Source organism: Rhinoderma darwinii, chromosome 3, assembly GCF_050947455.1.
Source record: "Rhinoderma darwinii isolate aRhiDar2 chromosome 3, aRhiDar2.hap1, whole genome shotgun sequence".
Lineage (NCBI taxonomy): Eukaryota > Metazoa > Chordata > Amphibia > Anura > Rhinodermatidae > Rhinoderma > Rhinoderma darwinii.
In genome coordinates, this window is record NC_134689.1 from 127,148,913 (window position 1) to 127,173,592 (window position 24,680).

General features: G+C 37.6%; 1 protein-coding gene across 2 annotated transcripts in view; it reads left to right on the forward strand.

Annotated features, from left to right (window-relative positions):
* Nucleotides 1-24,680, forward strand: part of GNPTAB (N-acetylglucosamine-1-phosphate transferase subunits alpha and beta) — a 126,824-nt gene that overhangs the window by 30,607 nt on the left and 71,537 nt on the right. For both annotated transcript variants that reach the window (XM_075856688.1, XM_075856689.1), the window contains exon 5: nt 22,996-23,207. In XM_075856688.1, coding sequence (XP_075712803.1) covers nt 22,996-23,207 — 212 coding nt within the window. The remainder of the gene's footprint in view (nt 1-22,995; nt 23,208-24,680) is intronic.

Consider the following 24,680-nt stretch of genomic DNA (forward strand, 5'->3'; position numbering starts at 1 on the left):
AGCAAAATATTGAATCTATATCTGAACCTATGCAAATTGATGTTATTCGAAACTACAGCAGAAAAAGTGACAACATACAGAAAATCTTTGCCTTTATTGAAGGGGTTTGAGGCACTATGCAATTTATTTCCCGAATAAGATTTGTAGGACAATCGCTGTCACTGATGTATAAGAACAGATGAAACTGGAAACAGTTGATCTGTTGGATTCAAAAATACATACAATTTCTCCTATGGTACGGAATGAAGACAAGTTGGTACCAGCATCTAATTTTAAAGTGCCAATACACATCTGTACTAATTTCTTGTTCTGTTATGCTTCACTCTGGGGCTGGTGAAAATTTCATGTACATACTGTAGACTTTGTTAAGAATGTAATACTATCGTCAGCAAAGTCAGCACCAGTAGATGTGAAAATAGTTGATGTGTCTTCACCCCTATTATCAGTGCCTGTTACTTATGAGACTATGCAGCTTCAAGTGATTGCTTTTTCAGAGTCTCCAGTTGTTTTAGGAATTCCTTGGCTTTCTTCTACAATCCATCCATTAACTGGTAAACACATTGTATACATTTTTTCCCCTCTAAATATTGTTCGTTAAATTGTCTGCCTAAACCTATTACTTCACTACCTGAGAGCATCTCTTTCTGAACTAGAACTAAAAGCCTCACCAGAATATTTGGACAGAATTTGGAGTATTTTGAAGGAGCCCCTTTTGTTCTTGGTTGAGAAGAAAGATTCCACCTTATGTCCCTTCATTGACTATAGGGAGCTTAATAACGTGTCCGTTAAAAAAACAATGTCCTCTCCCTTTAACCTCTTAATGGCCAGCCTATTTTAGACCTTAAGGACCAAGCCATTTTTTACGCTTTTCCATCGTCTCATTCAAAGAGCTGTAACTTTTTTATTTTTGCCTCGACATAGCTGTCTGAGGTCTTGTTCTTTGCAGGACAAGTTGTAATTTTTAATAGCACCATTTTGGGGTACATGGAATTTATTAACTTTTATTGACTTTTTTTGGGGGTGGAATAGAAAAAAACCCTGCAATTTTGCCACACTTTTTTGCGTCCTAAATTTATGCTGTTTACCGTGTGTTATAAATAACGCAATAACTTTATTCAGTGGGTTGTTGCGATTTCAACTATACCAAATTTATATAGGTTTTATATGTTTTACTACTTTTACACAGTGAAAACGCTTTTTTTTCAAAATTATTTGTTTTTGTGTCTCCATATTTGAAGAGCCATAACTACTTTATATTTTCGCCGATGCAGTTGTATGAGGGCTTTTTTTTTTGCAGGACGACTTGTAGTTTTTATCGGTACAATTTTGGAGTAGATGCGACTTTTTAATCACCTTTTATCACATTTTTTGTACGGCTGGATTTAAAGAAAACCGCAATATTTGCATTGTTTTTTATTTTTTATGACGTACACCGTGCGGGTTAAATTATTAATAAGTTTATAGTTTGGGTCGTTACGGATGCGGCGATACCAAATATGTGTAACTTTTTTACTTTATTTAGTTTTTTTTTAATAATACAGCAGTTTGTAAGGGGAAAAAGTGGGTTTTTCATTTATTTATTTTTTTCACTCTTTATTAAACTTTTTTTTTTTATTACCAGTCCCACTAGGGGAGATCACACAGAAAGACAAGTGTGACCGCAAGATTATATCTGAAAAGAACATTTAGAGACTACTACTTCAAGGGTTTCTGACTCTACTTAAAGAGGCTCTGTCACCACATAAGTGCCCTATATTGTACATAATATGATCGGCGCTGTAATGTAGATTACAGCAGTGTTTTTTATTTAGAAAAACTATCATTTTTGACGGAGTTATGACCTATTTTAGCTTTATGCTAATGAGTTTCTTAATGGACAACTGGGCGTGTTTTACATTTTGACCAAGTGGGCGTTGTGGAGAGAAGTGTATGACGCTGACCAATCAGCGTCATACACTTCTCCCTGTTCATTTACACAGCACATAGCGATATAGCTATATCGCTATGTGCAGCCACATAAACACACTATAACGTTACTCAAGTGTCCTGACAGTGAATATACATTACCTCCAGCCAGGATGTGATGTGTATTCAGAATTCTGACACTTCTGTAGCGTCTCTGTGAGATTTACAGCAAGGCAAGCGTAATCTCGTTTTAAATGACAGGTTACATCGTAATCTCGCGAGATTACGCTTTCCTTGCTGTAAATCTCACAGAGACTCTACAGAAGTGGATTGTGAATAGACATGACGTCCTGGCTGGATGTAATGTATATTCATTGTCAGGACACTGCAGTAACGTTAGTATGTTTATGTGGCTGCACATAGCGATATAGCTATATCGCTATTTGCTGTGTTAATGAATGGGGAGAAGTGTATGACACTGATTGGTCAGCGTCATACACTTCTCTCCACAACGCCCACTTGGTCAAAAAGTAAAACACGCCCAGTTGTCCAGTAAGAAAGACCTTAGCATAAAGCTAAAATAGGTCATAACTCTGTCAAAAATGATCGTTTTTCTAAATAAACATTACAGCGCCAATCACATTATGTACAAGATAGGCCACTTATAATGTGGTGACAGAGCCTCTTTAAGTTTGGATGTGAAAATTACACACTGCTCAGTCATCCTCCAAGTGATGTCAATCTGTTCTTTAACCCCTCTTCCGCTACAGCCAGTTTTGACCTTCCTGACAGAGCCTCTTTTTTTTTTTTTTAAATCTCATGTCACTTTGTAGTGCTTTTACTTATCTAAGCGATTCTGAGATTGTTTTCTTGTGACGCATTCTACTTTTATGTTCGTTTTAAAATTTCGTAGATATATTCAGTGTTTTTGTGAAAAGCGCCAAAATTTAACGAAAATGTTGAACAATTAGCATATTCCTAAATTGTATCTGCTTGTAATATATTTATACCACACAAGATAGCTACTAGTTAACATTTACTGTACTTGCTTTATGTTTGTATGATTTTTTTGAACGGTATTACAAAGCCTAGACTTTAGCAGCAATTTCTCACATTTTCAAGAAAATTTTCAAATGTACGCAATACCCCATATGTGGTCAGAAACGGCTATTTGGACACACGGCAGGGCTTAGAAGGGAAGGAGCGTCATTTGGCTTTTAGAATGAAGATTTTGCTGGATTGGTTTCAGGGTGTCATGTCGCAGTTGCAGAGCCCCTGAAGTACCAGTACAGTGGAAACTCCCCTAAAAGTGACTCCATTTGGGAAACTGCACCTGTTGAGGAATTAATCTAGGGGTATTGTGAGAATTACGACCCCCCCCCCCCAAGGTTTTTTTCTGAATCCCCTTTAATCGAGTCATGAAAATGAAAAATTACACTTTTTCCAATAAGATGTAGTTTTACCATTTTTTTACAAAAAAATCATTTTCACCAGGAATGAAGGAGAAAAAGCACCCCAACATTTGTAAAGCAATGTCTTCCGAGTACGGAAATACCACATGTGTGGTTATAAACTGCTGTTTGGATACATGGGAGGACTGAGAAGGGAAAGACCACCATTTGACTTTTGGAGCGTAGATTTTGCTGTAATGGTTTGCGGACGCCATGTTGTGTTTGCAATACCCCTGATGTACCGAAGTGACCCCATTTTAGAAACTGCACCCCTAAATGCATTTATCAAGAAGTGTAGTGAGCATTTAGAGCCCACAGGTATTTTTCGTAAATGAATGTGCAGCGAATGATGCAAAGTGAAAATGTAAATTTTTCCACTGGTATGCCCTTTCAGTGCACAATATTTGTGCCCAGCTTGAGCCACTGAAGAGTCTTACCCCATTAATTGTTAAGTCGGTTCCCCTGGGTATGACAATGCTATACATGTTGACATAAACTGCTTTTTGAGCACACTGTAGGGTGTAGAAGGGAGGGAGCGCCATTTGGCTTTTGGAGCACCGATTTTGCTTGGTAGTATTTTTTTGGGGGGTTTTACTGGTATTTCAGTTTATAATATGAGGGCATATGTAAGTTGTGCGGAGTACATCAGGGCACAATAAGAAGGTGTAATGATGGGGTAAATAATACAATTAGCCATAGATGTGTAATACGCTTTGAAGCAAACCGTTGTGCACAGGCCAGTGTCACACAGATAAATGGTGTCCTTTTATTATTCCTCCTTTTGGAATACACTCTTCACCTTTTTGGGACTTTTCCTCCTTTGCAGTTTGGGAAACTTTGGTGGGAAAGTGTTGTCTTGGTACAATACGGGTGCCCTTGCTTCCAGCAGATGTGCTACGCCCATCCACTTCCACGTTCCCAAATACTACGGTCTTGATAACCACTTCTTAAAACTGAAAGAAACAGGATGTTTTTTCAACCCCGGCTTACTAGAGTCCTAACTTTTTTTTTTTTGTTTTTACATCTACGCATCTGCATGAGGGCTTTTTTTTTTTTTTTTTGCAGGACGAATTGTAGTTTCTTTTGGTACCATTTTTGGGGGCTTGCGACTTTTTGATCAGTTTTTATTTCATTTTGTCGAAGATGAAATTACCAAAAAAACTGTAATTCTGGAATTATTTTTCATTGGTTTATTTTCAACATTCACTGCAAGCCATAAATTACATATTAACTTTTTATTCTGTGGGTCGATACGATTTATATATTTTTTTTTTTATGTATTGGAGCTTTTGTACAATTAAAATCTTTTATTTTTTTTTTTTAAATTGTTCACTGTCGCCATAACTTTTCTTTTCTTTTTGTGTCGAGGAAGCTGTGTAAGGGCTTTTTTGTTGCGGGATGGGCTTATTTTTTTTTTTTCATTAGAACTTTTTTGGTATAGTTTTTCATATTTTAATATTTTTTTTTCTTATGACGTTCACCATGCGGGATAAATGACACAATATTTTTTTAGTTCGTATCGTTATGGACACAGCGATACCAATTGTGTATAATTTTTGTAACTTTTTGTTTTTCCCAATAATAATATTATGGGGAAAGAAGGCAATTTTTATTAAATGTTAGTAATTTTTTTTCTAAACTTGAAATTTTATTTTTATTCACTTTAACTTTTTTTGTTCCACTAGGAGGCTTGAAGTCCTACATCACTGAATGCTATACGAATACATTGCACTTACCTATGTAGTGCAATATATTCAAAGGTCAGATCGACACGGTCAGCAAGCCTAGTAGCAAGCCTCTGGCGGGTCCTACTAGGCTTCCGTACCGAGGAGGCCATGGATAGGCCTCCAGTTGCCATAGCAACCATCACCACCCTAACAGTCGCGTCGTCAGGGGGCCGATCGGCTGCAAACGCCTTGGATACCGTGGTCGCTATTGACCGCGGTATCTAAGGGGCTAATCGACCGGATTGGAGCCTAGCCATTACAGCAGGGTGTCAGTTGTAATATACGTTTTGCAGGAACCACTTCTCGACTGCGATATATATATATATAGCGCATGTCCGGGAGGGGTTAACCCCTTCCCTATTTGGCCACTTTTGACCTTCTTGACAGAGCCTCATTTTTCAAATCTGACATGTTTCAATTTATGTGGCAATAACTCCGGAATGCTTTTACCTATCCAAGCGATTCTGAGATTGGTTTCTCGTGACACATTGGACTTTATGTTACTGGCAAAATTTGCCCGATACATTCAGTATTTAGTTGTGAAAAACACCAAAATGTAGCAAAAATTTGTAAAAATTAGCATTTTTCTCAATTTAAATGTATCTGCTTGTAAGACAGGCAGTTATACCACACAAAAATGTTGCTAACTAACATCCCCCATATGTCTACTTTAGATTGGCATCGTTTTTTGAACATCATTTTATTTTTCTAGGACGTTACAAGGCTTAGAACTTTAGCAGCAATTTCTCACATTTTCAAGAAAATGTAAAAATGCTATTTTTACAGGGGCCAGTTCAGTTGTGAAGTGGCTATGAGGTCCTTAGATATTAGAAACCCCCAATAAGTCACCCCATTTTAAAAACTGCACCCCTCAAAGTATTCAAAACAGTATTTAGAAAGTTTATTAACCCTTTAGACATTGCGCAGGAATTAAGGCAAAGTAGAGGTGAAATTTACAAAGTTCATTATTTTTTTCCAGAAATTCATTTTGAATCCATTTTTTTTGTACCACAGAAGGTTTTACCCAAGAAATGCAACTCAATATTTATTGCCCAGGTTCTGCAGTTTTAGGAAATATCCCACATGTGGCTCTAGTGCGCTACTGGACTGAAGCACCGGCCTCCGAAGCAAAGGAGCACCTGGTGGATTTTTATTAGAATATATTTTAGGCACCATGTCAGCTTTGAACAGATCTTGTGGAACTAAAACAGTGGAACCCCCCCAAAAGTGACCCCATTTGGGAAACTACACCCCTCGAGGAATTTATTTAGGGGTGTAGCAAGCATTTTGACCCGCCAGTTTTTTTGGCAAAAATTTTTGGAACTAGGCCATGAAAATTAAAATCTTTTTTCAAATGTAGGTTTAGCTAATTTTTTTTCATTTCCCTAAGAACTAAAGTAGAAAAAGCACCACAACATTTGTAGAGCAATTTCTCCCGAGTAAAACAATACCCCACATGTGGTAATAAACGGTTGTTTGGACACACGGCAGGGCTTAGAAGGGAAAGAGCGCCATTTGGCTCTTGGAGCTCAAATTTAGCAGGGATGGTTTGCGGAGGCCATGTCACATTTGCAAAGCCCCTGAGGTGACAAAGCAGTGTAAACCCCCAACAAGTGACCCCATTTTGGAAACTATACCCCTTGAGGAAATTATCTAGGGGTACAGTGAGCATTTTGACCCCACAGGTTTCTTGCAGAAATTTTTGGAAGTAGGCTGTGAAAATGAAAATCTACATTTTTTCAAATAAAATGTAGGTTTAGGTATTTTTTTTTCATTTCCACAAGGACTGAAGGAGAAAAAGCACCGCAACATTTGTAAAGCAACTTCTCCCGAGTAAAACAATACCTCACATGTGGTCACAAACATCTGTTTGGACACACGGTAGGGCTCAGAATGGAACTAGCACCATTTGGATTTTGGAATGGTTTCTGGGCGCCATGTCACATTTGCTGAGCCCCTAGTACAGTGGAAACACCCCAAAAGTGACTCCATTTGGGGAACTGCACCCCCTGAGGAATCATCTAGGGGTATAGTGAAACTTTTGATCCCAAAGGTTTTTTGCTGAATTAATTAGAATTAAGCCATGAAAATGAAAAATATTTTTTTTTTCCAACAAGATGTAGTTTTAGATCAACATTTTTCATTTTTACAAGGAATAGAGAAGAAAAAGCACCCCAACATTTGTAAAGAAATTTCTCCCGAGTACGGTAACACCCCATATGTGGTTATAATCAGCTGTTTACATATATGGGGGCATTCAGAAGAAAAGGAGCGGTATTTAATTTTTTGAGCGTAGATTTTGCTGGAATGGTTTGCGGACAGCATGTTGCATTTGCAAAACCACTGATGTACGAAACAAAAGTGACCCCGTTTTAGAAACTACACCGCTAAAGGCATTTATCAAGGGGTGTAGTGAGAATTTAGACTCCACAAGGTGTTTTTCAGAAATGAATACGCAGTGCATGGTGAAAATTGCAATTTCTCCACTGATCTGCTTATTCACCGCACAAGATGTTGTGACCCTAGAGAATATTACCCCATAAATTGTTAAGCGGGTTCTCCCGGGTATGGTAATGCCTTACTTGTGGCCATAAATTGATGTTTGGGCACGCTGTAGGACTAAGAAGGGAAAGACCGCCATTTTGAGCATGGATTTTGCTTGGTAATAGTTCTGTTTGGGGTTTTGCTGGTATTTCAGTTTATAATGTGGGGGCATATGTAATCTGTGCGGAGTACATCAGGGCATAATAAGAGGGTATAATAATGGGGTAAATAATAAAATTATCCATAGATGTGTGTTACGATGTGAAGCGATCCGTTATACACAGGCCGGTGTCACACTGATAAACGTTTTTTTTTCTTATCCCCCTTTTGTAACACTCTGCACCTTTTGAGGACTTTTTCTCCTTCGTAGTTTGGGAAATATTGCTGGGAAAGTTTTGCGCTGGTATAATACGGGCACCCTCGCTTCCAGCGGATGTGCTATGTGCCTTCCCTTTCCTAGTTCCTAAATACTAGGGCCCTGAAACTGAATGAATGTTCCCCTCCGGCCTGCGCATTGAGATGTTTTTCATCACCGCATTACTAGTGCCATAACTTTTTTATTTTTCAGTTGATTGAGCGGTGTGCGGGCTTGTTTTTTGCGAGACGGGCTGTAGATTTTATTGGTACCATTTTGGAACACGTACGACTTTTTGATCACTTTTTATTTCATTTTTTGGTAAAGGAAATTACCAAAAACAAGCAATTCTGGAATAGTTTTTTATTGGGGTTTTTTTCAGCATCCGCCCTAAATTACATGTTCGCTTTATTCTGCGGGTCGATACGATTACGGCGATACCAAATTTATATAGTTTTTTTTATGTATTGCAGCTTTTGCACAATAAAATCACTTTTTTTATAAAATCATTTGTTTTTAGTGTCGACATATTCTAAGACCCATAACTTTTTTATTTTTGCGTGCACAAAGCGGTGTCAGGGATTATTTTTTGCGGGACGGATTGTCGTTTATTAATTAGTACTATTTTGGAGTAAATGTGACTTTTTGATCACTTTTTATAGCATTTTTTGGAAGGAGATGTGACCTAAAAACAAAGATTCTGGCGTTGTTTTTCATGTTTGTTTTTTTTACGGCGTTCACCGTGCGGGATAAATTACATAATAGTTTTGTAGTTTGGGTCGTTACGGATGCGGCGATACCAATTATGTATAGTTTTGTTTTAATTTTTACGGTTTTTCCCATAATAAAAGACTTAGGCCTCATGCACACGACCGTATTTTTTCCCACCCGTAAATACTGGCGTAAATACGGGTCCGGTGTCACACGTATTCCACCCGTTTTGCACCAGTATTTACGAACCCGTGCTCGTAAATATGGGTCCGGTGTCACACGTATTCCACCCGTATTTACGAGCACGTTTTTGGCGGCAAAATAGCACTGCACTAATCGGCAGCCCCTTCTCTCTATCAGTGCAGGATAGAGAGAAGGGACAGCCTTTTCTGTAATAAAAGTTAAAGAAATTCATACTTACCCGCCCGTTGTCTTGGTGACGCGTCCCTCTCTTCACATCCAGCCCGACATCCCTGGATGACGCGGCAGTCCATGTGACCGCTGCAGCCTGTGATTGACCTGTGATTGGCTGCAGCGGTCACATGGCCTGAAACGTCATCCAGGACGTCGGGCCGGATGTCGAGAGGGACGCGTCACCAAGGCAACGGGCGGGAGACCGGACTGGAGGAAGCAGGAAGTTGTCGGTAAGTATGAACGTCTTTTATTTTTATTTTTTACAGGTTTATACTGATCGGTAGTCACTGTCCAGGGTGCTGAAAGAGTTACTGCCGATCAGTTAACTCTTTCAGCTCCCTGGACAGTGACTATTTACTGACGTCGCTTAGCAACGCTGCCGTAATGACGGGTGCACACATGTAGCCACCCGTTATTACGAGAGCTCCATAGACTTCTATGGACTGTCCGTGCCGTTATTACGGCCTGAAATAGGACATGTTCTATCTTTTTCAACGGCACGGGCACCTTCCCGTGAGAAAACGGGAAGGCACCCGTCGCCAATAGAAGTCTATGAGCCCGTTATTACGGGTCGTGATTACGACCCGTAATAACGGGAGTTTTTACGGTCGTGTGCATGAGGCCTTACTATGGGAAAAAAGTCAGTTTAGCTTTATTTTTATTTAAAATGTGTGTGTTTTTATTGTTTTACCACATTTTTATTAACTTTTTTTACTTGTCCCACTAGGGCACATGAGGGCCTGATGCCCCGATCGCTACTCTAATACACTGCACTACATTCGTAGTGCAGTGTATTAGCGCTGTCAGTTATTCACTGACAGCAAGCCTATGAGGACCCGCCGCAGGCGGGTCCTCATCGGCTCCCGTACAAGGCAGACCCGGACGCCATTTTCTGGCGTCCGATTGCCATAGCAACCCAGCGATTGCGTCACTGGGTTGCCGGTCGGGTTAAAACCTATTGAGCGATGCATCTGAGGGGTTAATCTGCCGGATCGGAGAATATCTCCGGTCCTAGCAGTTACAGGAGGGTGCCAGCTGTATAATACAGCTGTCACCCCGCGGTGATGGTGCCGGCTCTGCTCCTGAGCCCGCACCATCACTGCGCCGTATATATACGGCGGATGTCGGGAAGGGGTTAAAGATATATTCTTGTTGCGACATCAAGTCGTGCTGTTTTTAGTCTATGATTCTAAGCTGGCTGGACATTTAGTAATTAAAAAGACTTAAAAACATCTTTCCTGTTCCTTTCGGTGGCCAAACTTTAATTAGGATATTCAATAATATGTTTCTGCATGTATGGTTTGTGCTCTAAATAAAAGTCCATGCTCTTCTCCTTTTTGTTTGCTACAGCTGTTCCGTGTTTCATCTCGCCGTTGGGGCCCAATTTATACAGATTTTGTGGTTGACCTTCTTGCTACCAATGGAAGTAAACGCCATCTTGGCTTTCGTAGATCGTTTTACAAAGATGGTCCAATTTATTTAAATCAAGGGAATACCCATGGCGGAACAAACTGTTGAACTAATGATTTGAGTAGTATTCAAATGACATAGAATTGCAGATAATGTGGACTATGATCGAGGGAAACCGTTCACTTCCAAATTCTGGAAAAAAAATTGCTATGCTCTTGGTGTAAGAGTAAATTTGTCTTTTGCCTTTCATCCCCAATGAAATGGACAAACTGAAAAAGCTAGTCAAACTCTTGAACAGTACCTTCTATTGTTCATCAGTTATTGTCAGGACGATTTGTTGGATTACTTGCCCACAGCAGTTTGCATATTATAATATGAGAAAATGTAGAAAAAATCCTCAGCACATCCAGATTAGAGAATGTAAAAAAACAAGCTTTATTATAACATAGGTTTAATAGTCCAAGAGGACACAGGTAGAGCGTGTTACCACTAACGCGTTTCGAACAAAGTGTTGTTACGCCTAGCATAATGTCACTGGTTTTACACGTGTTTTAAAATCAACTTAAGCCAATCCTGACACATTAAATAAATAGGGGCAGTACGATCACCATTTTCAGGAACAGATTAATTATACACTGAAATCATAGTGTGGATGAACGTGTATAGAGTTTAGTCTAGGGCATTAAGTGTCAAATCACAGCTTATTATACATTGCTATTTAGAAAATATATAATATGAAAAATTCCAAGAAAATACAGAAAAAATCATTGTCTATAACACTGAATCGGGAAAAGGTAGAGATACGCAACTAAATTTAGATGAATGGTGGTAGAAGATACAACATTAGAATTGCACTATAAATATTTGTTGTTCAAGAAAAATTGTATCTAACGAAAACTAAGCGGAATGGATAGCCTAATACAACAAACAATTTCACAAAACCTAGATGAACAGGAAAAGTAGTTGAATTACAATATTGCAATAAGCTGTAGCTTACAGTATACATATGTGATCTACAAAAAAACAAAGTTCAAACTGTTGGAGTTGTACTATAACAAAAAATTTTTTTTTTAAGGATAAGAGTATTCGTATTCGTTGAAAACTAGGACACCCTTATATTAACCTAAAAAATAGAACAAGTATATGAACATTGGAACTAATAAATAAATCAAGACATTCATTTAGAAAAAATCCCTAAATAAATATTTGTTTATTATTAATTGTTACTATTGGTTTATTAATAAAACCATATTAACGAGAGTTGATGGAAAAGAGCCTTTACAAAAAGTATGATTAATAAAGATATAGGAGATCTCCTCTCCAATTTAACCCTTTGAGATAACGAGTATCCATTTGGAGAATCCAAAAGACTTCCCTATTGAAAAGATGTCTCTTCCAATCACCACTCTAGGAGGTTTTTTAACTAGTTCAATACCGAAAAATGTGAAGTATTCTAAAGAGCTGTGGTGTTTATCAATGTTCGGCAGCTCCAGATGCTTTTGGAGAATTTTTAAGTATGTCTGAGATGTGTTCTGCTATACGTGTTTTTAAGTTTTCTGGTTGTGCAACCTATATAATTAAAAATTGCATGAAACACATGAAATTATATACACAACATGGTGTGTGTCACAATTCATAAAATAATTGATTGTATGTGTTTTGTTACTTGGTAAATGAAATGGTTTAGTTTTAGTACTGTATATGCAGACATTGCATCTGTGTCCACCACATTTAAAGAAACCCTTTTGGGATAAGCATATTTTGTTGGTGGTACTAGATAGTATAGGCTAGGTGATAAAATATCACCTAGACGTTTGCCTTTTTTGGACACATATTTACAGCCTGAGTTTAAACTTTCAGATAGAATGGTATCCTGGTTTAACTTGGGGATATATTTTTTTTATAATATTAATAATCGTATAATTAGAGCTATGAGCAATGGAAAAGACCATAGGGTATATTGGTGGAGGGTTTGTTTTTTTGCTATCTTTCAGAAAGGACTGTTGTGATCTGTTTTTAACATAATTCTAGCCTATATTCCACATACTGTACACTTTATATAGACCCTAAGTAACAATCTTTGCTGTAAATCTTTACTCTGTGTATGAAACGATAAATCATCTGAGCATGCTCTTTTAGCTCTAATTAATTCTCCCTGCGGTATCGCTTTGACAGTGTGACTGGGGTGACCGCTAGATTCATGTAAAATGGTGTTACCTGCCAAAGGTTTGCGATATAGAGAGGTGGAAACACCTTTTGTTAATCACTGCTTAGAAGTAGGTCCAAAAAGGCAAATTGAACTTTAGATGCAGACCAAGAGCAGATCATCAATAAGGCGTCCATACCACATGATAGCACCAGCAAATGGGTTAATTTCAGAATAAATTAATTTTTCTTCCCACCAGGACATATATAAATTAGCCAGTGAGGGAGAGAATTTCAAGCCCATTGGTGCTCCTTCAATTTGTATATAGAAAGTGTTATCAAAGCTGAAAAAATTATGATTCAAGAGATATTCAATCGACATTATAATAAACTCCTGCAATTCTAGGGTATATTTAATATATATTTTCGAGAGTTTGTTTGTTTTGAAGCCCGATTTTTCATTGGTTTAAAATCAGGGAATAGCTATTTTTGATTAGACATTGAACAAAGTTTGCCTCCTTTGCTTGCTCCAGAGTCGGCACTGGAAAGAATCTCTACATCTTCTCACCGGATCAAAAGACGAAAAACATTGTTTGCAATAAAGCGTTGGATTAGAAACATGCAGTCCTAAATCAACACTATATAAATCTGTAATGAATATATTGCTTCATTTCATTTCTTTTATGCTTCCAATAGCATTATTTACACTCTCTAGCAATTAAATTCATATCGAGAGGTATTTAAATAGTGAGCTTTTACTTTATCTATACCGTAAGTCAACCTCCCGAGCAACGCCGGGTATAAAAACTAGTGTGCTATATTTCTCTAAGTGAAATTCAATGGCATGACGCGCCAGGTCGTGGGGAATGCAAGAATACAGTCCCTCGACATCGCAGGTGAGCCAAGATTTAGAATTAGACCATGTAAAGTGTTGAAAAGATTTGAGAACCTCTTTGCGATCTTTCAAATAACCTGGACATCGCTGGACCAAAGGTTGTAGCAAATTATCTATCCATGCACTTCAATTCTCGTTAAGGGATCCCATGCCTGATATAATTGGGCGTAATGGGCAAGGAAAAATTTCTTTGTGAACCTTTGGAAAGCCATGAAAAATGGGCATGACTGGGAAATCTGGTAAAAGATATTTCAATTTGTTGTCATCTAGAACTCCCAAGGCTACACCCCCTTTTAGTAGTTGATTTAGGGATATTATACACATTGCAATTGGATCAGACGATAATGTACGATATGTTTTAGTGTTGGATAATAAATCTTTTACTTGATTTTTATAAAGCCCAGAATCCAATATTACTACTGCTCCCCCCTTATCAGCTTTGCGTATAACAATATTCTTATTATTCTTAAAACTGTCAAGAGCAACAAATTCATCTTTTGTAAGGTTATATCTCTGACTACTTGAATTAAATTTGATATTTTGTGACATGGGGATTGAAGTTTTATCGTGTAGGGATTTTAAATCTCTTTCTATGCAAAATTGAAAATCATCCAAAATCTCAATCCTTGATTGGGTGGGATAAAAAAATTTGGGATTCTACTTCTTATAACCAATTGAATGAGAATCCTCATATACAGGTACATTACTTTTTTTTATACAAGTTCATTAGATGTAATAATGATTTTTGATCTAAAAAATTTAAATTTGGTAGATTCGTTGTTGAGAGAAGCGCTTGCATGTGAACCATGGCCAACAGAGTCCATGCTGCTAGGTATCAAAGGAGTTGAACTAGATTCAACATCAGTATTGCATGGATTTACATCTTGGAAGTTCAATACTCGATAGTCTTCAAAAAAATGTTTTCTTTGCTGCCAGTAGACGAGCAAGTTTATTTACTTCAAATACAGTTTGAAAGATTGAATTTCATAGAGGGTACAAAATTGAGTCCTTTGAAAGAACATTGATTTCATTTTTGTTTAAGATTGTGGGCCATAGAATAATGACACTTTTTTTGTTGTGAGTGTGTCTTACTGGGTTGGTCTTTTCCTCTTTTGATATCTTTTTATTCCCCTGCCCCCCCTTCGTGTTAGTTTTTTTTTAACTGTAATCATATCACTATAGATTGGAGGTATAGATTTTTTCAGAGTGCTGGTCTCTGTCTGATTCAATGAAATCTGTGTTAGAATTAGACGTATCCGCTTCAGTTGAAGAAAAGTCTTGTGAACGATCCTTATTTCTAACAGATTTGGTTTTCTCCTTTTAAGAATGGATCTAGGAGTATTTTGTTTCTCTCGGTTCCAGTTATATACTTGATCGTTTGCATAGTCAACAATATTTCCTTTTTTTAATGTTCGTAATGACCGTTTCCAATTCAGAGATGTTCTTTTTGACTTTACTTTGCAATGCTTCAAAATCTGCGAAATTTGAATGTTTTTCAAGAGACACTTCTGTGTGTTTAATTTACTGTTTTAATTTCATGGTCTCACTTCTTCATATTTGAAAATCAATTTAATAAGATTGATAGAACAATTTGTCAAGATTTCATTCCATTCAACCTCAAATTGCGAGGAATAGATAGTTGTGGGAATTTTTTTAATTCTGAGGCCTCTCTGTATCAGGTTTCATTACACATACATTTTTAGGATGTTATAGTCCCACCACGTTCGTTGTTCTGAGCTTAGTAGCTTCTCCGGAGTAATAAAAAGCTCCTTACATTCCATTGTACTGGTATCATGTGGGGCTGATTTGGCCGAAGACCTGTGCTTATTTAGAAAAGCGTATATCTGTAGTAGATCTACGCTTATTTAGAAAAGCGTATATTTGTAGTAGTGGTATCATATATAGACAGAATATTTGTTTCTTCAGTGATAGTAGAAACCAACCAACTGGACTTTTAAACCTATGTTATAATAAAGCTCTTTTTTTACATTCTCTAATGTGGATGTGCTGAGGATTTTTTTCTACATTTTGTTTTTTTCTCATATTGATCTCCTTGTCTGCCTGCAAGCCAACTCTGACTGCACTCCATTGAGGAACCACAAATCACAGGACGAAGTATGTGGCGAGCACACCAGTGGCTTTTGCTGCTGTTTTTTCTCTGTTTTTTTTTTTGTTTCTATTTGACTTAGTGGTGCTCCCATTTCATTCATGAGATACAATTGTTTCCTCAATATATGTAGAGATACATGTAGAGATGTGTGTGTGTATATATATATATATATATATATATGTCGCAAATATCACGAGCTCGATTCCAACTTTGATTTGGTTTCTACGATCACTGAAGAAACAAATATTCTATCTATACATGATACCACTACTACAGATATACGCTTTTCTAAATTAGAACAGGTCTTTGGCCAATCAGTCCCACATGATACCAGTACAATGGAATGTAAGGAGCTTTTTCTTACTCTGAAGAAGCTACTAAGCTCAGAACAACGAACGTGGTGTTACCATAATACCCTAAAAATGTATGTGGAACGAAACCTGATACAGAGAGGCCTCAGAACTAAAAAAAATTCCCACTGCTATCTATTCCTGGCAATTTGTGGTTGAATGGAATGAAATCTTGACAAATTGTTCTATCCATCTTATTAAATTGATTGTCAAATATGAAGAAGTGAGACTTCATGAAATTAAAACAGAAATGAAACACACAGAAGTGTCTCTTGAAAAACATTCAAGTTTCTCAGATTTTGAAGCATTGCAAAGTAAAGTAAAAAATAACCTCTCTAAATTGGAAACTGTCATTATGGACATTAAAAAAAGGAAATATTGATGACTATGCAAATGATCAAGTATATAACTGGAACTGAGAGAAACAAAATACTCCTAGATCCATTCTTAAAAGGAGACAACCAAATAAATCTGTTAGAAATAAGGATCGTTCACAAGACCTTCATGTCAGCTTTTCTTCAACTGAAGCTGATACGTCTGATTTCTAACAGAGATTTCATTGAATCAGACAAAGAGGCCAGCACTCTCAAATAATCTATACCTCCAATCTATAGTGATATGATTACACGTTCAAAAAACGAACACGAAGGGGAGGCAGGGGAATAAAAAGATATCAAACGATGAAAAGACCAACCTAGTAAGACACTCTCACAATAAAAGTGTCATTATTCTATCGCCCACAATCTTAAACAAAAATGAAATCCATGTTCTTTCAAAGGGACTCCATTTTGTACACACAGCGAAATTCAATATTTTTCAAACTATATTGAATGTGAATAAATTTGCTCGTCTACTGACAGTAAAACATTTTTTTGAAGCCTAACGAGTATTGAACTTCCAAGATGTAAATCCATTCAATACTGATATTGAATCTGGCTCAACTCCTTCAATACCTAGCAGCATTGACTTTGTTGGCCATGGTTCACATGCAAGCGCTTCGCTCAACAACGAATTTACCAATTTGAATTTTTTAGAACAAAAATCATTATTACATCTAATGACCTTGTATAAAAAAGTAATGTACCTGTATATGATGATTCTCATACAATTTGGTTATAAGAAGTCTAACCCAAAAAATTTATCCCACCCAATTAAGGGTTGGTATTTTGGATGATTTCCAATTTTGCGTAGAAAGAGATTTAAAATCCCTACACGATAAAACTTCAACCCCCCGGTTACAAAATATCAAATTAAATTCAAGTAGTCAGAGATATAACCTTACAAAAGATGAATTTGTTGCTCTTGACAGTTTTAAGAATAATAAGAAAATTGTTATATGCAAAGCTGATAAGGGGGGGGGGGCAGTAGTAATATTGGATTCTGGTCTTTATAAAAATCAAGTACAAGATTTATTATCCAACACTAAAACATATCGTACATTATCGTCTAATCCAACTGCAATGCGTATAATATCCCTAAATAAATTACTAAAAGGGGGTGTAGCCTTGGGAGTTCTAGATGACAACAAATTGAAATATCTTTTACCAGATTTCCCAGTCATGCCCATTTTTCATGGCTTTCCAAAGGTTCACAAAGAAATTTTTCCTTGCCCATTACGCCCAATTATATCAGGCATGGGATCCCTTAACGAGAATTGAAGTGCATGGATAGATAATTTGCTACAACCTTTGGTCCAGCGATGTCCAGGTTATTTGAAAGATAGCAAAGAGTTTCTCAAATCTTTTCAACACTTTACATGGTCTAATTCTAAATCTTGGCTCACCTGCGATGTTGAGGGACTGTATTCTTGCATTCCCAACGACCTGGCGCGTCATGCCATTGAATTTCACTTAGGCCTGATTTACACGAGCGTGTGCGTTTTGCGCACTCAAAAAATGCACTTAACAGCTGCGTGTGTCATCAGTGTATGATGCGTGGCTGCGTGGTTTTCGCGCAGCCGCCATCATTATGACACTCCTTTTGGATGTTTGTAAACAGAAAAGCACGTGGTGCTTTTCTGTTTACATTCAAAGTTTAACAGCTGTTGCGCGAATCACGCAGTTCGCACGGAAGTGCTTCCGTGCGACCTGCGTGGTTTTCACGCACCCATTGACTTCAATGGGTGCGTGATGCGCAAAAAACGCTGAAATATAGAACATGTCGAGTTTTACGCAGCGCACTCACGCTGCGCAAAACCCACGGACTGTCTGCACTGCCCCATAGAGTAATGTAGGTGCGTACGACACGCGTGAAAAGCACGCGCGTCGCACGCGCATATATTACGCTCGTGTAAATGATGCCTTAGAGAAATATAGCACATATACCCTAGAATTGCAGGTCGATTTCAATATCTCTTAAATCATAATTTTTTCAGCTTTGATAACACTTTCTATATACAAATTGAAGGAGCACCAATGGGCTCGAATTTCTCTCCCTCAATGGCTAATTTATATATGTCCTATTGGAAGGAAAAATTAATTTATACTGAAATTAACCCATTTGTTGGTGCGATTATCATGTGGTATGGATGCTTTATTGATCTGCTCTTGGTGTGGGACAGACACACAGCGTCAATACCACTATTTGTTAGCTTCATTAATGAGAATACTTTAAATTTAAAATTCACCTTTCATACATCTAAAGTTCAATTTGCCTTTTTGAACGTACTTCTAAGCAGTGATACCATTAACAAAGGTATTTCCACCTCTTTGTATCGCAAACCTTTGGCAGGTAACACCATTTTACATGCATCTAGCGGTCACCCCAGTCACACTGTCAAAGCGATACCGCAGGGAGACTTAATTAGAGCTAGAAGAGCATGCTCAGATGATTTATCGTTTCATACACAGAGTAAAGATTTAGAGCAAAGATCGTTACTTAGAGGCTATAAAAAGTGTACAGTATGTGGAATATAGGCTAGAATTATGTTAAAAACAGATCACAACAGTCCTTTCTGAAAGATAGCAAAAAAACAAACCCTCCACCAATATCCCCTATAGTCTTTTCCATTGCTCATAGCTCTAATTATACGGATATTAATATTATAAAAAAAATATATCCCCATGTTAAACCAGGATACAATTCTATCTGAAAGTTTAAACTCAGGCTGTAAATATGTGTCCAAAAAAGGCAAAAGTCTAGGTGATATTTTATCACCTAGCCTATACTATCTAGTACCACCAACAAAATATGCTTATCCCAAAAGGGTTTCTTTAAATGTGGTGGCGACAGATGCAATGTCTGCATATACAGTACTAAAACGAAAGCATTTAATTTACCAAGTAACAAAACACATACAATCAATTCTGTTATGAATTGTGACACACACCATGTTGTGTGTGTGTGTGTATACCGTATTTTTCGGACTAGAAGACGCACCCAGGTTTTAGACAACCGAAAATAGGAAAAAATTTCATATTTTACTTTACTTTTACAAAGAAAAACTATTGGTAAAAAAAAAAATAATTTGTTCAGTTTCACCACATTCTGAAAGCCATAAATTGTATTTTTCCATCATTTGAGCAGTGTGAGGGCTTATTTTTGCGGGATGAGGTGTAGCTTTATTAGCACCATTTTTTGGTACATACGATTTTTTTTCATCACTTTTTATTTTCATTCTTTTTAGCGCTACGGTGACCAAAAGACAACGATTCTGGGGTTTTAATTTTTTAATTTTTTTTACACCGTTCACTGTGTGAGTAAAATAATGCTATATTGTAATAGTTTCGGACTTTTACGAATGCAGCAATTCCAATTTTTTTATTTATTTTTTTACATTGTGCTTGGGGAAAAATTGCATTATTTTTTTTTATTTTTTTTTTAACACACATTTTATTAGTTCCCCCTAGCGGACTCGAATACACTGCAATACATGGATGAATTACGGAAACAGCATAACTCCCTGAGCTACGCTATTTCCGTAACTCCCATAGTAGGGAATGGCAGTTACAGAAGCAGCATAGCATGCTACGCTGTTTCCGTAACTACTATTCAGTTCTATGGGAGTTACGGAAACTACGTAGCTCAAAGAGTTACGCTATGTGCGTAACTCGGCCATGTAACTAGGAAGTGAAGTAGACTGAAGACAGCGGAGCCGGGTAAGATAGAACGGGGCTTAGGGTGCCCCGTTCTAGAGATAGATGCGGGCCCCAGAGGTGGGACCCGCATCTATCTGACCTTTATGACATATCCTGTGGATATTTCATAAATGTCCTTCATAGGAAACCCAATATAAATGCCGCGGTCGCTATTGACTTTTTAGCAAGATTTATTCTTGCTAAAAACTGCCTTTTATAGTCCGAAAAATACGGTAATTTCATGTGTTTCATGCAATCTTAATTATATAGGTTGCACAACCAGAAAACTTAAAACACATATAGCAGAACACAGCTCAGACATACTTAAAAATTCTCCAAAAGCATCTGGAGCTGCCAAATATTTTATTGATAAACACCACAGCTCTTTAGAATACTTCACATTTTTTGGTATTGAACTAGTTAAAAAACCTCCTAGAGGGGGTTATTGGAACAGACATCTTTTCAATAGGGAAGTCTTTTGGATTCTCCAAATGGACACTCGTTATCCCAAAGGGTTAAATTGGAGAGGAGATCTCCTATATCTTTATTAATTATATTTTTTGTAAAGGCTCTTTTCCATCAACTCTCGTTAATATGGTTTTATTAATAAACCAATAGTAACAATTAATAATAAACGTATTTATTTATGGTTTTTTTTAATAAATGAATGTTTTGATTTATTTATTAGTTCCGATCATATACTTGTTCTATTTAAGTTTATATAAGGGGGTCCTAGTTTTCAACCAATACTAATACTCTTCTCCTTAAAAAAAACATATTTTTTGTTATAGTACAACTCCAACAGTTTGAACTTTGTTTTTTGTATATCACATCTGTGTACTGTAAAGCGACAGCTTATAGCGATATTGTAATTCAACTTATTTTCGTTAGATGCAATTTTTCTTGAACGAAAAACGTTTATAGTGAAGTTCTAATGTTGTATCTTCTACCACCATTTATATAAATTTAGTTGCGTATCTCTAACTTTTCCCCAATTCAGTGTTATAGACAGTGATATTTTTTTTCTTCATTTTTTGGGCATTTTTCATATTATATATTTGTATTTTTTCTAAATAGCAATGTATAATAAGCTGTGATTTGACACTTAATGCCCTAGACTAAACTCTATACACGTTCATCCACACTATGATTTCAGTGTATAATTAATCTGTTTCTGAAAATGGTGATCATACTGCCCCTATTTATTTTAATGTGTCAGGATTGGCTAAAGTTGATTTTAAAACGCATGAGTAAGAACTGTTCGTTCGAAACGCATTAGCGGTAACATGCCCTACCTGTGTCCACTTTTAAACCTATGTTATAATAAAGCTCTTTTTTTTTTTTTTTACATTCTTTAATCTGAATGTGCTGAGGATTTTTCTAAATGTTTTCTCATATTGAACTCCTTGTGTGCCTGCAAGCCCCCCTTTCCGACTGCACTCCATTGATGAACCACAAATTCCAGGATGAAGTATGTGGTGAGCACACCAGTGGCTCTTGCTGTTGTTGTTTTTGTCTTTTTTTTGTTTCTATGCATATTATAACTGAGCATAGTTCAACATCACAAAGTCCTTTCTATGCGAATACAGGGCTTCACCCGGTGTTCATTCCTTCTCCTAGGCTTGCAAAAGATATTTTAACAATCCAGCCCCTATCTCCAGAGGACATCCTTGAAGAAGGGGAGTACTGTCAGGTTTTGAACCCAGAGACTCCTGCGTCTCCGGCAGTGGTTCATGTCATTGAGCCGTCCAAAATGTTGGACAGATCTACATCTGAATTTGCTATTGAGGTTTTCTTTTCAGGTTATCCTCCTGTGACTTGCTATAAAAGTCTAGCCCTTGCGCTTCCTGATTGCCAGATTGTTGAGCTTCCTGCCTGTGGTCTAGTTCCTTTGGGCTGTTTCCTGACTACGTCTATCTTAAGCTACAATCTTAAGCTACAACCTGTTGATGCTTATCTGTGTATCAAACCTGTGCTGTTACTCAACTACTCTTTCTATTAGCACCCTCCGGCCTGATCATTTCAGGCTCTGGACTCCGAATCTGCTAGAGATCTTGACACGTTGTCCTGGCTGTGCTGTCCAGAAGGCCACAACACAGCTTGACACATGACACATTCTAATGGACAAATAAACTTTTGAATTGGTCACTGGTACTGTTAATAGGATATTTGCTGGAGAGGCTTTCATTGTTGTGCAGTCACCTAAGCAACTGTTTCTTCGGATGCCACATGTAAACTTCTGCCGGGATCACATACCTAGACGTACACTTTAAAGAGCAGAGCGGCTTAGGTCTCGTGCCCTGTTGAGACTGCTCACTTGTCAATTTATTAAAAAATTAGCAAATCGGATGCCGAAATGAATGGATTGATTGTTGGGGGACACAGGCTAATTACGGGGAGGCACATAGCAACATGCAATAAACAGAACTGAAATCGGGCAAGTCAACAGTACAGGTATGACGACAGATTTACTTTTTCTGGGGACATGACCAGTCATTTTTCAGGAAGGTTAACCTTAGGAGTATAGGGCAGAGGGAAGACATTAGAATGTTGAAAACATGTTTTGAAATCCTAGATAAATTGTTCAAATCAATATTACATGTATTTATGTCTTCCATAGTGTACCCCCTCCTATTCCATACAAATGTAGCATAGCTGAGTTTGTCATGGGCAGCACAGTTTATCTGTCATTGGCACAACCCACGGTGAAGAAATTATTACACTGGGTTTACATAGGACTGCAGATAAAATCTACCTCATTGTCTTAACTCAGAGAGAATAATTGAAAACTATCATAACATACTAACAATGTAGCCTCAAATTCAAGTGACAAATTCAGCAGGCTACGTAGCATGCTGGTCATGTAAGATTGCTTATACCCTAACACTTGCATGTCTTCTAGTTCTAGTGACAAGATGCTGGAGTGTCTACTTACACATTGCATTCGTGTCCCAATGCTTGTGCTGGACCCAGCCCTTCCTGCCAACATCACTATGAAGGACTTGCAATCAACCATGCCTTTCTTTCACGCAACTATATCATTATTTCATGTTGCAAAACCTAAGAACCCATCAACTAATGTCACGATCCTTGTCTTTGAATCTCAACAAGATGGTAAGCATTTTATTGTAAGAGCACTTTTAATTAAAGAGAACCTTTCACTTGCCCATACGTGTGCAGTATGTAACGGGCAGGACTTCACAAATACTATCTCGCTTTACATTTTTTTCTTCCGATCTTCCTCCTTTGTTTACATATCGGTGCCGTTATATTTGGCGCCCGATATGTAAATAAGCCCCTGAACTGTCAATTGGGGCGTTTCTCTCCAGCTAAAGGGCAAGGGGGCGTGATGTATTCGCTCAGACACTGTGCAATCAGCTACAGACAGTGTCAGGGCGGCTTGCGCTGTGTTCCCTTTCGCGAGAACACACACAGACTGGTGGTTCTGCAGAGAGCGCTCTCAGTCTGTGTTTTCTCGCGGGAGGGAACACAGCGCAAGCCGCCCTGACACTGTCCGTAGCTGATTGGACAGAGTCAGAGCGAAGACATCATGCCCCCTTACCATTTAGTTAGATATAAACACCCCATTGACAGTTCAGGGGCTTATTTACATATCGGGCGCCAAATATAACAGCACCGATATGTAAATAATTTCAAGTGAGGCAGTGTTTGTGAAGCCCTGCCCATTACATGCTGCACCTGTATGGGCAGGTGAAAGGTTCTCTTTAAGATCTCATCTTAATTTCAGCCTAGTGCATTACAAACGGTCTTCATTTGGCTATATCACTTTTTTCAGTCGCTTTCACAAGCATGTGCAACTCCACGTCTGTGTCATTTTGTAATATTGTTGTATAATGTCTGTTTACTCAATGCACTGCTATTTATTTGGTTTAGTATATGGAATATGTGTATTAAAATGTAATTCCACTTTCAAAATTTCACGCTTTCACATTTTTCAAACTTTCCTTTATTGTTTTTGTACCTATTGTGCATTTTTTTTTTGTTTTTTTTTTCTTGAAACTCTGAAAGTGTGTGGTGCCCTTGGAAACAGACAGCAGTTTAGCTCCACTCTACAAATTGCTTAGCTCATAAACTGTCATCCAAGCTACCACAATACACTGCGGTCGGGTAACAGGAAATAGCAGATTTCTCAATTAAGCTTCAGACATGATTGAAGACACAACATCAATATCAGTGCAGGTCAAATAAACTATTTTTAAAGTTACTAAGCATTTAATTAAATTGCAGAATGTAACAAATTATTTTTCAAAAGCAGAATTTTCCTATAAACTTTGATTCAGATAATTTAGGGTTTATATTTTTAGCAGCTCTCACATTGGGGATCATGTATAACCAGAACAACTCTTTTGGGTTATTTTGCTATTGTTGATTATGAAAGCTCTTGTTACAGAAAACACTAAAAAAGGGAAATCGACGCCACACCAACTTTTCTTTTTTCACCTCAAAAGTTTGACCCCTTAATGACTAATGGTGGATATATCTGCCATGAGCAGGTTCTAGTTGGTCATCATGATATATATATCCGTCATTAGGATCTCGTGGGTACTGCCACTGTACCGACAAAAA